This window comes from Nestor notabilis, unplaced genomic scaffold (assembly GCF_000696875.1).
Source record: "Nestor notabilis isolate BGI_N333 unplaced genomic scaffold, ASM69687v1 scaffold8900, whole genome shotgun sequence".
NCBI lineage: Eukaryota > Metazoa > Chordata > Aves > Psittaciformes > Psittacidae > Nestor > Nestor notabilis.
The window spans coordinates 28,274-44,033 of NW_009909652.1; the positions used below are offsets into that span (position 1 = coordinate 28,274).

The following is a 15,760-nucleotide window of genomic DNA, read 5'->3' on the forward strand; positions in this document are numbered from 1 at the left end:
CAAGTAAGCTTCACAAAGACTAATCCTGTACATCCCTGTGGTGCTATAAAGCTTCTTCCCATTCTTATCCTGCTTAGTTCATCCTTGTAGACACGGTAATTCTGAAATCTGAACACAAAACCCTAGAAGGTTTGAATGCTTTTATTTGATTATTTTTTATACAGCAATACAAATTGTACAGGTTGGTTACAGTACAGATTTCGCAGGGGTTCAGAGAGGTACTTAGTGATTTTTTGGTTTATTTAAAAGAAAGAGGCAGATCTTGGGAGCACGGTGACATGAACAAAACAATCTCACAGTAAGGTGCAAGATCCCTACCGTGGGGAACACTTAACCTGGCTGAAACCTACAGGGCAGGATGGCAGCGTTCCCAGCAATAACAGACCCAAAACATCAACCCTGGGATACTTTACACAAGCTTTACACAAGAATTTGTGAGCTTACAGGTTGTTTCTGTAACAGCAGTGAAGGTCCTTAAAGCCCTTAGATGCACTTTGCTGCGAGCGGGACAGAAATGAGGGAAGCTGATGTTAAAATTAAGCTACTGTTGAGCAGGACATGTCATGAAACACAGTCATTGCAGCTATGGAAAAGGAAACCAGAAAATGCTTTAGATTTAGTCACTCAAACAGCTACAGGAAGATGAGGAACATGATCTTAGAGCTAATAACACTGACACGGGCGACACCATGCGCACACGGTGACACCGCTTGTGTGACCAGAACCTGACCTCCTGTTTCTTGTGCCCATCTGAGCTTTGGGTTTTCGTGAGCAGACACGGATGGAACCAGCAAAGCTCCTTTGCAATCCCGGATGTGCAGGATAGGGGCAAGCCATACCTTAGTAGCACCTTTCTCCAGTTAGCCTAAAACATACAATGTCATCAAGATACTGCTATTACTAACACCCATCAGGCTTGAGAGGCAAGTGTCTGGCACTGAAGGATTAAATCCTTTCAGAAAGCAGGGCTAAAGAATACGATTACACCCTTTTAAATGCTTCTGGCCAGTTGGGTTAATATGACTACAGTGAGTGGTATCACAGATAACAGAGTAAATTGCAGATTATATAGATAAAATGCATGCACCTAATAAAAGATGGCCCTCTGCCACTTCAAATGTAATTGATTCCTTAACATCCTGCAGTGGGTAAGTGGCATTTGAGGGGAGGGATGCAGCTACCTGATCAGAGAATTCCAATCTCAGCTGGAAACCAAATTCCTCTACAGCCACAGAAACTCCTCTTTCTAAAAATTTCAGACAAGCATCACCTACAAAATTGCATCCCAACAATCCAGCGCAGAGAAGTGCCCTCGAGAACTACAAAGGTTCTATGCTAGAATGTGCCAGGATCTACCACAGCCCCACTCCTCCAGAGCCTTCACTGATAGTGAAACACAGAAACCATGAGTATGTAAAAACATAAGCTTAACACAAATGTGAAGATGCTCGTGGGTAACAGCTTATTGCCCATGTTCTTGCTGTACACCAGCAGGAATAATGATACTTCCAAGCACTGAGAAGGAATGAGGTGGTACCAAAACCCAGGGATCTATGCCTGGCTGTCAGCTGCACTGCTCAGAGCAAACGTGACTCCTTTGTCCAAAACACATTCCAGGTGAGCAGGGGGATTCCTGGAAACCATGCACTGGAAACAGCTTTGCTCAAAGCACTCAGCAGGACAAGGGCTGCTCTGCAAGTCACTACATGTGAGCACTCTGCACTTCAGACTTTGCTGCCTTTATCCTTCAGTCTTTTCTACAAAAAGGAGGGGTTGGAATATCACAGGATTTACTCTCAAATTCTCAGCATTCTATAATCTTTTCTGCAAGTTAGCAGGTAGTACCACAGGTACCAAGTTCTCCTACTATACTGTGCACTACAGTCAAGATGGAAACTAAATAGAACTCCTAAGACGAAGTTGAAAATCATCAGGATCATCCAAACCCGCCCTGGACAGAGAGTCTTGGGCACAACCGCTCCCTGGGACCCCTCGCTGAACTTCAGACACTCATGGTCAGCATCAGAGACTCTGAGTAGTGCCAGCACATCTCAGGAGCAGGCTCACATCTTGTTGCTACTTTAGGAAGGCAAGTAAGCCATCCTTAAGGGCATAGATTTGACTCTGTCCCCAGCCCACCATTTGAACAGGGGAACAGTCCTCCTCCTCCTCTCTCTTCAACCATCAGAACCCCACTCACAACCACGGAGTCTCCTCTGATGCTGCCATCACCTAGGGAGTTCACAACACCTCCCTGCCAGCATGGCTGCTGCTGCTAGAGGGCTGGGATTAGCTCTCCCAGGACTGCTCCTGGCCTTGGAATTGCTTTTAAGCAGTCGCCAGTGGAGTTCTGCAGCAGGTTGGATGCACACTGCTTACTCTGGCATCGTCCCACAGCTCCTCCAGACACGCCAGTCTCCCCCACCTGCACCTCAACTGGAAAAACACAACCAAGCACTTTCCACAGTAGCAAAGCAAATTCAATTTCAGTTCTAAAACCTGTCTGCTGCATTCCTGACATCAGTTTTGGTCATTTTTTTAAGTTCAAGCTTGAAGAAAGCTCTGCACAGCTGCTTGAAATAACTTGGGGAGAATACGAAGAGCCACAAAGTGCATTATCTATGTTACCACTGCTGGTAACCTCCTGGGTCTAGGCTTTGCAGGCCAGGCCTAGCTTTAAGCCACAGGTAAAACTAAGTATTACAGATTACACATCAACTGTTTTTTTCCTGGTGGGATGAGGCAAAAATAATCTTATTTCCCCCTACAAAACTTCAAATGCCACATGTGTATATTAATTTTGCCAACTGTTGACACAAGCTCATCTGAGATGCTTCTGTATAGGAAAACATTCATTAATTTTTTGAAGGGAGGATGGAAAAAGGACTGGAGGGGTTTAACCCTGAGCCATATGGAAGCAGAACTCAGAATGCTCCAACAAAACCTGGCAATGCATACAGAGAACTACAAAAGTATTAAATGATACTGGCATCAGCTACACTCACTAGTAGGAAACCCTTGACCAAGCAGATACAGAAAGCTAAATATAGAACTAAGATGAGCCATTTTCCATCTCTTTCTCATAAGCCATTGTTTCTTTCCTCCATGCACTGAGGAAATCATTGCTTCTACCACTCAAAGGCCTGATACACCAGCTCTGAGCAAGCCTTGTGTGGCAGCTGACACCACCTCCAACAGTTAGCCCTGCTCTTATCCAACACTCAGGGTGTTGCTCCTGTAGGACAGGCAGGCACTAGTACACACACTGTGCTGCTTCAGAACAGGAGTTGGATTCTCTGCTCAAGCTGTCCTAACAGCAGGTCTTAGAGAGTGACCAAGTAGCCAGAAGGCAGGAACACTTCCCATCCTTTCATGCTATGGAAAGCAGTAAAAGCAGAAGGGAGGTCAGAGCTCACTTCCTCAATAAAACCATGGCTCCCCCTCTCAGCATACCCTGCAGCATGCATACACTTCACAGGCACAGGGCATCAGCCTCCTCAACAGTTATAGCTAGTGGGAAACAGGTCAGCTGGAAAAGTTGGGAGAAACTGGGCAAGGCAACAGCAAACTGATCTGTTTGCTTTCCTCTTACCAGAAAAAGTCCACATGCAACTGATCCCAGCTCAGACTAGATGGGCACACCTTCTGCCCTGTACCCAGTAGGGGATGATCCTGGTCCAAGGGCAGCAGAACTCAGCTTCTGGGAAATGAGGAACACAAGGAACTACACAACCTGCAACTGCAATGCTTCAAATACAGCTGAGGCCACAGGACAAAGAACTTGGGCTCACTTCCACTCACACACAAGTATTACTTCACTGTGTCCTTCGTGTTCCAGCTCTCATTTACATTAGATTTCCCCCATATTTTGTGTAAGAATGGCTCTGGGACTGCTTCCCCAGAAAAATTTAAGGAAATGTCCACATTAAGACAATGTTTGAAAACAGAGGGGGAAACATGCTACCGCAGACTCAAATAAAGACCAATGTTAAATATTACTTAATGTTTTTCTTTTATTTAAAAGATCATTCACAAAATACCATATCCATAAATTTATTTTGTTATGAAGCAGAATGTGTTAAGTGTTTGGAATTCTTTTCCTTTTTTTTTTTCTTTGTTTTTACATTTAAAAGTCAACTGTCTTGACTAGAGGTGAGTTTTTATATGGGAATTTGTTCTTAAAATCTTTTCCACATCGAAGATGTAAATAGATCAATTATTGGTTTGGAATACAACCACACAAATGCATGTCTGTCTTAAATTAAGTATTAGTGTTAGACAAATGGTTCTTATCTCAGAAGCAGATTAAGTGACAGGCAGAAGGAAGGAAAGAGTAGTTCTGTAAATTGCTGGGACTCTGACAATTAAAGGTAGCTTTAGGGAAGAAATTCACTACTAGCAATGATGCTGGTAGTGAAGCAGCCATGCTTCCGAACTCCTCTTGCCAGCACTCCAGAGTGCTGGCTGCTTCATCCAAAATCTGTCAGCACTAGCACTAGGGGCCCAAGTTTTTTCCTCATGCATTGGACATATCCACACTTCCGTGTAGTAGAGCCAGGTTTTGCTTTGGAACATTAATGATCCCTCTCCTTTTGCTCCAGCCTCGCCTCCCTCCTCCCACACAGCACCCACAAGAAACATTTCAAGTGAAGAGAGATGCAGTACTTAGAGATGCTTTTTACCCAAACTTCTACATGAAGAGAATCTATAGCAGAACAATTTCTAATCTGCCCATTTCCAAGGTACTCTGAAAGCAGAGGTCTTAAAACTGTACACCACTGGGCAAAGAAATACTGGGGGTGATGGGGGTTACATACTGCATGGCAAAGTATACACTCCTTAAACAAAAATAAAAAAGTCCATTTTATTTGTAGAAACTTCATTTAAAAATTTACCAAACATGTAAAACCCAAAAAAAGTAAGCAGAAAGAGCCAGTGAGCAGTTGTACTCCAACAGGCACAGTTTTGCAGTGCTAACCTTGAGCAGACGTGTAGTATCATACCATTTTCAAGCCAACAGACAGCAACGAGCAAGAGTCTGCTGGCAGGACCTGTAGCCATACTAATTCCACCAGCTATTCACCAGGCTTTTTTTCAGCCAAGGCATCTACTAAATTGATACTTCCTGGTAACCTGTGTGAAAGGGCAGCTCTTCCACCTTAGTTTTCTAAGGGGCTCTGCTGTATACAGTAACTGTCACCAATTGACAAAAATGGCATTTTACTACTTGGTTAGAACTGTAAATTTCTCTGTTCAACTCATCTGGACTCTCCAGTTTTCCTCTTCAGAGCCACAGCAATACAGAACAAGACATGCAGGTCAGAAGAGGAGCACTGAGGAAGTAAAAGGAAACAATACAGGGAAGTAACTAAGTCTAACCTGTGCTTCTAAAGTAAAACAAACCCAGAAAGGAAGAAGTGAAGCAGCACCTTTGTCCAGAGACCTCCACGCTCGTGGAAGCAGCTACACTGCCTTATCTACTGGCAACTGTGCTGCTTGGAAGGAAACAGAAGAGGGAAACTCAGCACAAAGCAGGCACTAGATACAGCAAAGCCAAGAACGTACTAAAAACCACTTGTTAACAGCTGACATGCATTCACAAGCTCTGTGTTTTCGGTTTCAAAGAGGACAAATACCAGATGGCAGGAATGGTAAACTGCAGGGTTGACATTCCAGCAGAGCTAGTCACTCTGTACTGTCTTGCTTTTTCTCCCGCCTCCCCATTCCCTCTCAACCCCAAATTCAGTCGTGCTCTTTTACTACTTCCTCTCGGGGCTTGGCTCCACCGAAGATAGCAGAGTTTGGGTTGGCTACTTGATTGAGGGGAGTAGCAACTGTTCGAGGTTTGAGCTGAAGTCGGGGTCGTTGTGCTCTTTCCTCTGAAATAAAAAAGAAGGAGCATTGAACGAAGGTCTGTCGAGGGCAGTAGCTTTAACCTGACAAAGAAAGCAGCAGTCTGCTTTGTGAAGGAAGACTGAATTTCAGAAGGTATCGGGAGTTTACCTTCTGTTGGCTCTCTGAAGTCCATGGAAGATCCACGAAGGGGAGGCCCATCTCTGAAGCGACCAGTGCCACCACTTCCCATTGAAGCACCTGGTGGTCGTCGGTCTCCAGGGCGGGTTCCTCTACCCCGGCCTCCCAAGAAGTCATCATCTTTGAATCCTGAAGACGGAAGACAGTGAATTTAAAGAGCGTATTTTGCAATGCTTTTAATCTAGATTTTTATCTGGATGACTGGAAAACCTTGCAAGTCACTGCTGTCAGTCCAAGATGATGCACTGAGAGCCTTTGTCTGTAGACAGATTGCTTCAGAGATCTCCAACATGTTCTAGAAGAGTCACACAGATTCCATTTGAAACCAAGTATATACTATGCCAAGTTCAGAAACTGCTTTATCCTCCTAGAGGCTTATTGGAGTGTTGGAGAGCGGGTCACCAAGTGAGCTTAAAATAAGAGCTTCAGCTGCAAATTCAGATTGTTAACACCCTTAGCTGAACTCAGAGACAACACTGGCAGTACTCAGAGTACTTCTGTAGCCAAATCACCCACTGGCTACAGCCTTGGCATCAAACCTGCAGGAGCAGAAGAAATGGGTAAACAGCTAAGGAGTAGTGAAATATGAAGTCTTCATAAAACAGAGCCTTTGAAAAACAGAGCAAAACCCCAAGGCTTTTTAGTTGAACTATGAACTGACCAGGCATTTACCAAAGAGCTGAAAAAGATTTACCAAAACAACCAATTCAGACTTTAAATATGAAACTGGCTGTATTTCTTCAGTTTATGTATCAAAAAAATCAAGAACTGCCTGTCACTGACCAGAGTTCCAGTCTGTACCAGTGACTACTCTAGAGCATCTCTCCAAGCCCCATCATCTGTATTCAGTGGGAGAAGAATACTTCAACACACCTACAGGGGATATACTCTGTTTTTCAGAAGCCATATGGAAGAGAACATTGTTTTGTTTTGTTCTCATCTGACATTTTCTTTCCCACTTCAGTATTTGGCAGAGTTGCAGAACTGTCCCTTACTTACTTCAGTGCCAAAGAATCATTTTTAAAGACTTGATCCAGAGCAAGGCTGTACAACCTGAGAAGAAAAGCTTCTGTAGCAACTAAAACTAAACTTTTGGATCACCAGTCACTCAGCCAGCATCTAACAAGCTGAAATGCATCCACATTTTGAAGAAGCTGCCAAAGAAGGCATAAAGCTCCGACACCGGAATGCTTAGCTACAAAGACAGTTAAGCACAGCACTGCAGCAAGCTCCCTCTCTCCAGCACCATGCTTCAGCTTCATGCTAGTGGCAAGGGCACACTTTGTTACCGCTACTTCGTCCATTCCACTCACGCAGAGACCAGACATTGCAAAGTTGCATTTGCCAGCATCTCCCCATCAGAAAATGGACCAAACCCATGATTTCAGAGGACAAAAGCAATTGTGTTAATGTCACCCTGGATTCTAATAGCTGACTGGGAAGTCAAGAGAAAACCCAGTGGCTCCATCACTACCTTCCACTCAGCAAGCTCAGTCATGTGTTGCAACTTGCCTTATTGCAACAGGTCTAAAAGTTTAGGAACATTCTGCATTTAGAAGTGCTTTGGAACACTAACACATCTTTGGAGAAGTCAGTTGCTTCAGGGATACACATATAATGATGTCACATCACCTTAAGAAGGTGAAAGCCTCTGCTCTGAAAGAATACAATCTCAGCTTTTTACATGATCTGTTTCTGCTACTATTCAGATACGTACTTGGCCACATGTTTGAGAAAAGCTTAAAACCTAGACACCATAAGGTATACTTGAACAAGTATTCTGTCATTTGGGATTGTTTCATAAAATTCACGATCAAGACTCTTTCCTCTGTTATAAGGCAGTGGAAGATTCCCCTTGAAGAATCCCACTGCAGCTGTAGGCCAAAGTGGGCCTAAAGTAGATTCAATCAAAACAGTAATGGGGACAAATGTATCTGACATAAAAATGAGAACATTTCTGTGCCTTTTAGGCTGCCTATAAGTGTTAATACTGATACCAGAATTGAAGTCATCTCTGGAATCCCATCCACCTCCTCTGGATTCTCGGGAACCTCCTCCCATTCCTAGGAAAAAAGCCACAATTGTGTTCAGGTCTGAAGCTGTGGGAAAGACTGATCAAGGGGATACCAAACCAAAGTTTCAGTCCTTCAATATCCAAAGCCATGCTGCTGGAAAATCCTTTCATTTTGGTACCACCAAGTTCCATCACACAGGAACAAAAGATTGGTTGAAGTCAATCAAGAACAAGTGGTCAGGAAAGTTTATCTAATCCACATTCAATGCAAACCTTTAGCGAGTCTAGTTCAATTAAGCTTCAACTACAGCAAAGCCTGGTTTTACACTAGAACAGACAGACAGTCCAAAGCAAGTATTTATCTACTTGTGCTTACTTTGCTTACTCACTTTTCTTGCATCATAATAAAATAGTAGCAGATCAGACTGTTGGGCTTACGATTGTCCTCTGCAAGACACTATACATCACCAGGGGTATTGGTCTCACTTCCTGGGCTAGGAGTGACAACATACTCAGCTTTTGGACACAAAGCGCATCTATAGTCCAGACATTTCAGGCATGGCAGCAGCTAGATTAGACATGTGTACATACATATAAAATTCCTCCTTCCTCTATCACCTCCATTTTTACTCACATATCTTGTCTTAGCATTAGTTAGCACCAGATGTCATAACTACAACCATTTTATTTAAGAAGCTATTTAGAAAATCAGAAGTCACCTCTGTCATCAGGTCCACCACCTTTTCTGAAGCCAAAACCACCTTTATCCTGTTTTCTGCCTTCTGCTATGTCCACTCGGAGTGATCGGTCACCCAAAAGCTGTTAAATAAAAGGGAGAGTGTCTTTAGAATGTATCATATGGGCTACCAAGGAGTTTGAGACTTGTGCTTATCTTTTTATTTCAGAAATTAATTGCAAGTATACTTACTGCACCATCATATGTAAGAGCTTCCTTAAGTGACTCCACCTCATCGAACTCTACGTAACAAAATCCTGTAAGAAGAACCTCATGAGTTAATACCAGCACTTTAAAATGCCTTCATAAGAAGCTATTCTCCCTGCACATCTGCTAACAGCCTCTCTTTCAAGCATGAGCTAAGATACGGTCAGTGTAAGATGTACGCAACTCTGAAACTAAACGTCACTAACAACAAAAGCATTTACCTGTGCCTATTAATGATGGGGACAAATCCTGGAACAGAACTCTCTGTGGGCACTACACAAATGCCAAGAGCCTGATTAATTCCCTCTGCCACAGGGTTCTCATTACAGATGATTTAATCTATGCCTTCAGACAGTTATTTAGCTGAATATTGACATTTGGTTGCCAGTATTTTTAAAGAAGAAGCAGAAGTACCTGCTTGGTCAGCAGGCCAATTTTGTGTCATCACATCATTTAGTGAATTTATTCCTTTTCTAATATCCTGTTCTCCGAGTTAAGGTTCCCCCCTCCCCAAGTAACTTACTTTCACTGGCCAATTCCAATAGAAATCACATTTGCATCCTCTAAAAAGCTGTATCTACTTGCTTTTTCTCCCTGTCTACTAAAAAAAGACAGACTGAAGCAATGGGAGTCTTCTGAGCTAAAGAAAGACTGTGTCAGTACTCAACACTTAAGGTCATGGATCTTAAGTGGGTCAGACACTTCAGCTTTGTTAGAATTCATGCAAGACAAACAAGGTTTGAGAAAGCAAGCCCTTTTATGGCAGTGCAAATATTGACTTGGCACTTGGTTGGTCTGTATCTGAAGATGATGGAAGCAACAGTGAATCTTATTCAAATTAGATGTTTAACTCCTAATGAATGAGAAATCTGCATAAGTCAACATAAAGAACAAACTAACCACGCTTTAGAGTAAGCTGAAGTTCCCCATTAAAGTGACTTTGGAAGTCCCTCATTTCCCCTACCAGCTAGCCATCCAGAACCAAACCAACTCTGAACACTCACCTTTAAATTTGTCTGTTTCCTTGTCTCTGACTAGTCGTACACTCCTTACGCTGAGATCCTTGAAGATGGCATCTATGTCTCCTTGAACAGTGTTGAAGGGTAGGTTTCCGACATATGCTGTGAAAGGGGGTTCTGTTGGCAGCTCTTTCTGTTTGCGGGAACCAAGGCCACCACCACGAGACCTGTTAGAAAAAGCACAGTGTCTCTGGAACCTGGCTCCCAACAGAGCCAGTAATATACCACACAGCACTGCTCGGGTGCTGTTGGACTTTCTTCTAAAATTTTGGTTAGTCTTTCTATCCCTTTTGCCTCTACTTGCCACCTCCACTACCGGCCAACTCCTTCCTAGTATTATCTGATGCAGTATTTCAGTGGAAGAACAAATGAATAATGTATTTAAATACATTACAGGTGAACTCAAAGTGATGAATGAACTTCTTTCTCATAGAATCATGGAATAGTTACGGTTGGAAAGGACCTTAAGATCATCTAGTTCCAACCCCTCTGCCATGGGTAGGGATGCCTCACCCTAGACCGTGTCACCCAAGGCTCTGTCCAACCTGGCCTTGAATCATCCCATAATCCATTAAGAAAAGCAATCTAAGTTTCTCTCTACTGCTCCCTACTCAAAACCATTACTTCTTAGAAAAAAAAATAAAACCCCTACACCCTAGACTAGATTTTAAGGATAATTTATAGCAGTGAAGAAATACTTGCACGGCACAGGCTTGTCAGCTTATCTGAAACTAAGCTGGACGCAGTGGTTTAAATAGTGTATTACCAACACCCACCCCACCATTATCTAAATTATTTCGGCATGTAGCTAACAGAAACATCTTCTAATTCTGAAGTTACTGCCATAACTGTCAGATATCAGAATATTTTGAACTGGACACATAATAAACAACTTGGTTGAACAAGGTGTTCTAATACAGAGAAACTGCTATCAGTGCTCTTTGGATGTTTGCTTCTTCCTTTGTGTCTCCTGAATTATAGGCTGAGGTAACCAGGTTCATAGAATCTTAGAATAGTTTGGGTTGGAAGGGACCTTCAGAGGTCACCTAGTCCAACCTCCCTGCAGGAAGATCTTCAAATGCTTCAAGTTGCCCAGAACCACATTCAGCCTGGCCTTCAATGTCTCCAGGGATGGGGCATCCACCACTTCTCTGGGCAACCTGTTGTCTGGACAACCTAGGTTGTCTTTTCCTATCTTTTCCCTCAGTCTCAGTTAAGGCTATTGGCATTGGTTGCTGAGGAACTAGACGGTAACAGCTAAATTCTTTACTGTATTAATGTAAAGTGCATTAATTTCCTGTAGAACCTTGTTTTCTAAAGCTTTCTTTGATCTCCTTTACAGAGCAAAGGATTTGTTCTGTGGGCACAAGGCAATCTTAAGTTACAGCTCCTGGACTTCCAGAGTACAGCATGCACTGTCACTGGTTCCAACACCGTTTGCCCACCTAAGCAATCTTTGACTTCTAGCTGAGACACCACTATCCTGCCTCTGTTCTCTTCAGGGCCTTATTTTTACTGGGTCATTTTCATGTCTGCTCCCTTTCCCAGACGCTCACTGTGCATTTAAAAGCACAGCAGAACACAAACTGTACCAAACCAGGATTTGCTAGTGTGACATGGACTAATTAGATTTCTGCAGAGTCCTACCTAAAACACAGAAGGTCAAATTATTATTATTTCATAGAATCATAGAACAGCTTGGGCTGGAAAGGACCTTAAGATCATCTAGTTACAAACCCCTGCCATAGCAGGGACACCTCACACTACACCACGTCACCCAGGACTGTCCAATCTGGCCTTGAACACTGCCAAGGATGAAGCATTCACCACTTCTTTGGGCAACTTGTGCCAGTGCCTCAGCACCCTCACTGTAAAGAGCTTCTTCCTTATATCTAACCTGAACTTCCCCTGTTTCAGTTTGAACCCACCACATGTTGTCGTATAGCTACAGTCCCTGATGAAGAGTCCCTCTCCAGCATCCCTGTAGGCCCCATTCAGATATTTGAAGGCTGCTCTGAGGTCTCCATGCAGCCAGAACATCCACTGGGCAAGCAATGTACTTTTTTTTCATTCCAGAATAAATATTTTATTACTAATGAACCAGCTAATGCAGAGATCTTGAATAAGATTCCTTAACTCTTCCAAGGTAAGCCTGTCATTTGTGCCTTTTTATGGTAGCAGCTCCAGGCAGGAGCCATTTGTCACCAACACTATCACCATGCTGCTAGATGTATTTGAATCACAACCTACACATCTTTAATTAGTGTCCACCCAGGTTCGTATTTTAGCATTTTTGACAATGCTCCTCATCTGCCTTTGTCTCATTAACAAGTCAGAGTCAAAAAACATATGGGAGAACTAAAGCTGCTATAGTTGAGTGTTCTGTGTGTACAGCAGAATTAACTTTAGCCACAAGACCAGGTTTTAAGAAGGAGCTCCAAGAAAGCAGAGTTGCTCTTCTAAAGAATTCCACAATATGTAGAATCAGTTCCATGCTTTTAATTCTCATCTGTGGCCTCACAAACAGCTATTAAAAAGTCATACATCTAATTTTTAGACAAAAAGAAATAATTTCATTTTTATGCTCTACAGGAACATTAGAATTGCTGCAGCTGAGTTTAAAAAGAGCTTTCCCTCCTTCTACACATTCTCACCATGGACCTTGAACTGCCAGTCATCTTGTTCAGTGAGCTGATTTGCCTACAAACTCACTCTAAAGTTGAATTCTCAGCCAGATCAACAAGGTGATCTGGATGGCTGCAAAGAGCACTGGTGCCAACATGGAAGGAGAACAAAAGCAAGAACTCAAACTCCAGCTTTCAACAGCAACCTCTATTCAGATCAATTTGAGCTGCTGCTGAAACCACACCCTCAAGTTAGCAATCCCCAAAAGAATTTTTGGTACTGCAGACAAACCTTGTTTCTATCATAGCATACCAGAACTCTGGGGTGCCTGTGTGGAAATCCATGCACTGTTATGCAACCCCTCCTGATGTTAAGTCAGAAAATGAAGTATTCTTATTGAATATGATCATTAAGGCCTCAGTTATCAAATATATAACTAAATATCTGGTATTTTAGTCTCCATTTGAAGAACTAGAATGAGCTGTCAATAACTAGGTTCCAAACTATGTTTACGAGCAGAATCCAGGTATAGCAACTCAAAAAGAAGCTGTTTCTATACTTCTCTGCATTTTTTTCGACACTGAAACAGTGAAATAATAAGGCTGACTTCAGTAACCAAACAACGAGATTGAAAGAATATGCTCTCATTTGTAGCAAAATAGGATGAAACTCAACTATAATTAAAACCATATCTGAACTAAGTGAACTAGGGTCACACGGAAGTATTAAATGAGTATCTGCATTTCCTACTCAGTGCAACTTTTGCTTAGACACAATCAGGTAACAATTATGTCACCTTAATGTGGGAATCTGAAAGACAACTATTTGCTTTCTTTTTTCAGGAAACCAAAACAGAAAGCTGAAAAGAAAAGCCTGCTTCTAACAAATGCAGAAGTAAACATCCCTAGAATGACACTTACTTATTGGTGGACTGAGTCAACAACATTGTAAGGCCATACTGGGGAAAAAGAACAACTAAGCTATCATTTTGAAACTACTCTTTTAGAAAGTTTAGCTATTATCTCCAGAAAACATCATCTCTCTCAAGTTTTAAGCAAATGGATATTTTGAAAGCTAGAATTTGAGTTTAAAGCCTTTCACTAAGGATCAAACCAATAGCTCAGTATTTATCTTTCTGCACAGCATGGAGGCAACAGTCTATCTGGATTCCAACAGTAGTTTTACCAGAGGCAGCATAAGGCTCAGCAGAATGCAAGTTTTGTTGAGCACTAGATGTCTTCAGCAAAGAGCTTACCCAAGCCTAAAAATGAGGGGACATTTATTAACACTGAATGGGTAAGACACAGAATTCAAAATGCCAGAAGGATAAAGACTAACGCTCCAGTTTCACTTACTTGTACAGTACTTCAGCAGATGAATCTTAACCTTTCATTAAGGTGCACACTATCACTAAGCCCAGTGCTTAAAGCCACACCTAACCAAACAGCCTAACAGCGAGTCAGGAGCGATAAATACTCAGTTTCTTTCAACTTGGAGAAGCTGTACAGATGTTCAGAGCTTCCACTAGGCCTCACAGCACTTAATTACAAATTTTGGCTCTGAAACTCTTATCAAAAAAAGTTTTTACAGTAATCCTTTTGTTATTAGTGTCAGCAGCATGTCCTTCATCTGGAATAACTTTTGCATACCACTACAGTATGTTTCACCTCTTAATCAGTGCATTACCCAGACATCTCAGGTGTAGCAAAACTGCCTCTCATATCACACCACAGTCATCCTGTTGCTCTTCTACCATTATTTTGAAAAGTATGAAAAAGAGGCAGATATCTTACATATGTCAGAACTGTTTTCTGTCACACTTAAAACCTATGCTCACTCACTGTACAGAACAAAGGTTATGCAAAACACAACTTCCACAAAAACTATTATCTCTCAACTGAGTTTACGCTGTTCTTACAGTCCTAAAGTGCCTAAAATTGAGTTGGAGTCACTAAGTTAGCAATGGATTCTTTAATCAAAACCTTCAAGAAGAACAGTCATGCTGTCATTATGTTACGCATATTATGGGACTTCATGCAATGCACAGAGACCTGTTAAGGTCTGAAATCATGGATTAGCTGTTAGTAACTTATTAGTAATAATAATCAGATACAAGTACAAGTCACATTAATATTAGTAGCATCTCAGGCTTAAAACTACTGCTAATTCAGGATAAGTACATTTTCTGATCTGCAAAGGTATCTACTACTCAGCAGGATGCCTTTAATTCACCAAAACAAGCTATCCACATCTTGCCTGAGAGCAAGTTTAAGTACTCTGTTAAAGGAATCTGAATATGAAAGTAACATTTTAACATTAATTTTATTATTTCATAGAATGTGCCTACATTGAGTAGGATAGACTGCATAGTAATAGCTGAATTTATTATGAGTGTCAAGTGCCACTTTAGGCTGCTGTCAAGGTTATTTGTTACAGAATTTAAAAAATACAGAATTGTTAAGTGGGTACATCACCTGTTTGCTCTGGGTCATCTTTTCTTTAGACACAAAGGGTATCTATGCATAAAACCAAGCTTAAATAGCTTAAATGTCAAAGTGTTTCTAAAGACTAGAAAACTTACTCCTGTTATAACCTCAGCAGTAATCCTCTGTACTGCCTAAACAGTTTGAAATGGAAATGATTTATTTCTCTAAGAACAGGAAAGGATAAGGAAACATATCTTGGAAGATTAGATTACAAAATGGCATACTTGCTAAGATTTGTTCACAAGGACAGTTTATTTCATCGTTTTATACCTACTGTTTTATTTCAGTGCAGACTTCATATGGCACCAACCTTTAAAAAAGTCAATTGCTAACTGCATCTTCCTAACCTGATTTAAGGCAAACTTCGCAATTGCTAATTACTGTTTCTGTAGCTCCTCCCTTATATCCACTCTCCAGCACAAAAAAAGAACCCAGGGATGAGACAAACACTATTCATTCCTAAGGATCGTGGATTTGGAGTCGGTACCCGGAGCCCCGCATAAAGCGGCTCACAGTCCTCCCGGCCGGCGGCACCACAAAGCCCTCCCATTTCCTCTCGAGGCAGACACAACGCTGCCCGCTCTCGGGTCTCCACTGCTGCAGCTCCTCCCGCCGCCGGGTACCTCGCCGGGCGGAGCTC

At 42.1% G+C, this 15,760-nt stretch overlaps 1 protein-coding gene across 1 annotated transcript; it reads right to left on the reverse strand.

Annotated features, from left to right (window-relative positions):
- Positions 1 to 3,988: 3,988 nt before the first annotated feature.
- EIF4H (eukaryotic translation initiation factor 4H) lies at positions 3,989 to 10,206 on the reverse strand (the record flags this gene model as incomplete). The annotated part of the gene is made up of 6 exons (XM_010015440.1): positions 3,989 to 5,879; positions 6,004 to 6,162; positions 8,031 to 8,096; positions 8,767 to 8,866; positions 8,976 to 9,040; positions 9,995 to 10,206. Coding segments are annotated over 6 exons (739 nt in total), but the record flags the coding sequence as incomplete, so codon positions are not given.
- Between the last annotated feature and the right edge of the window lie 5,554 nt (positions 10,207 to 15,760).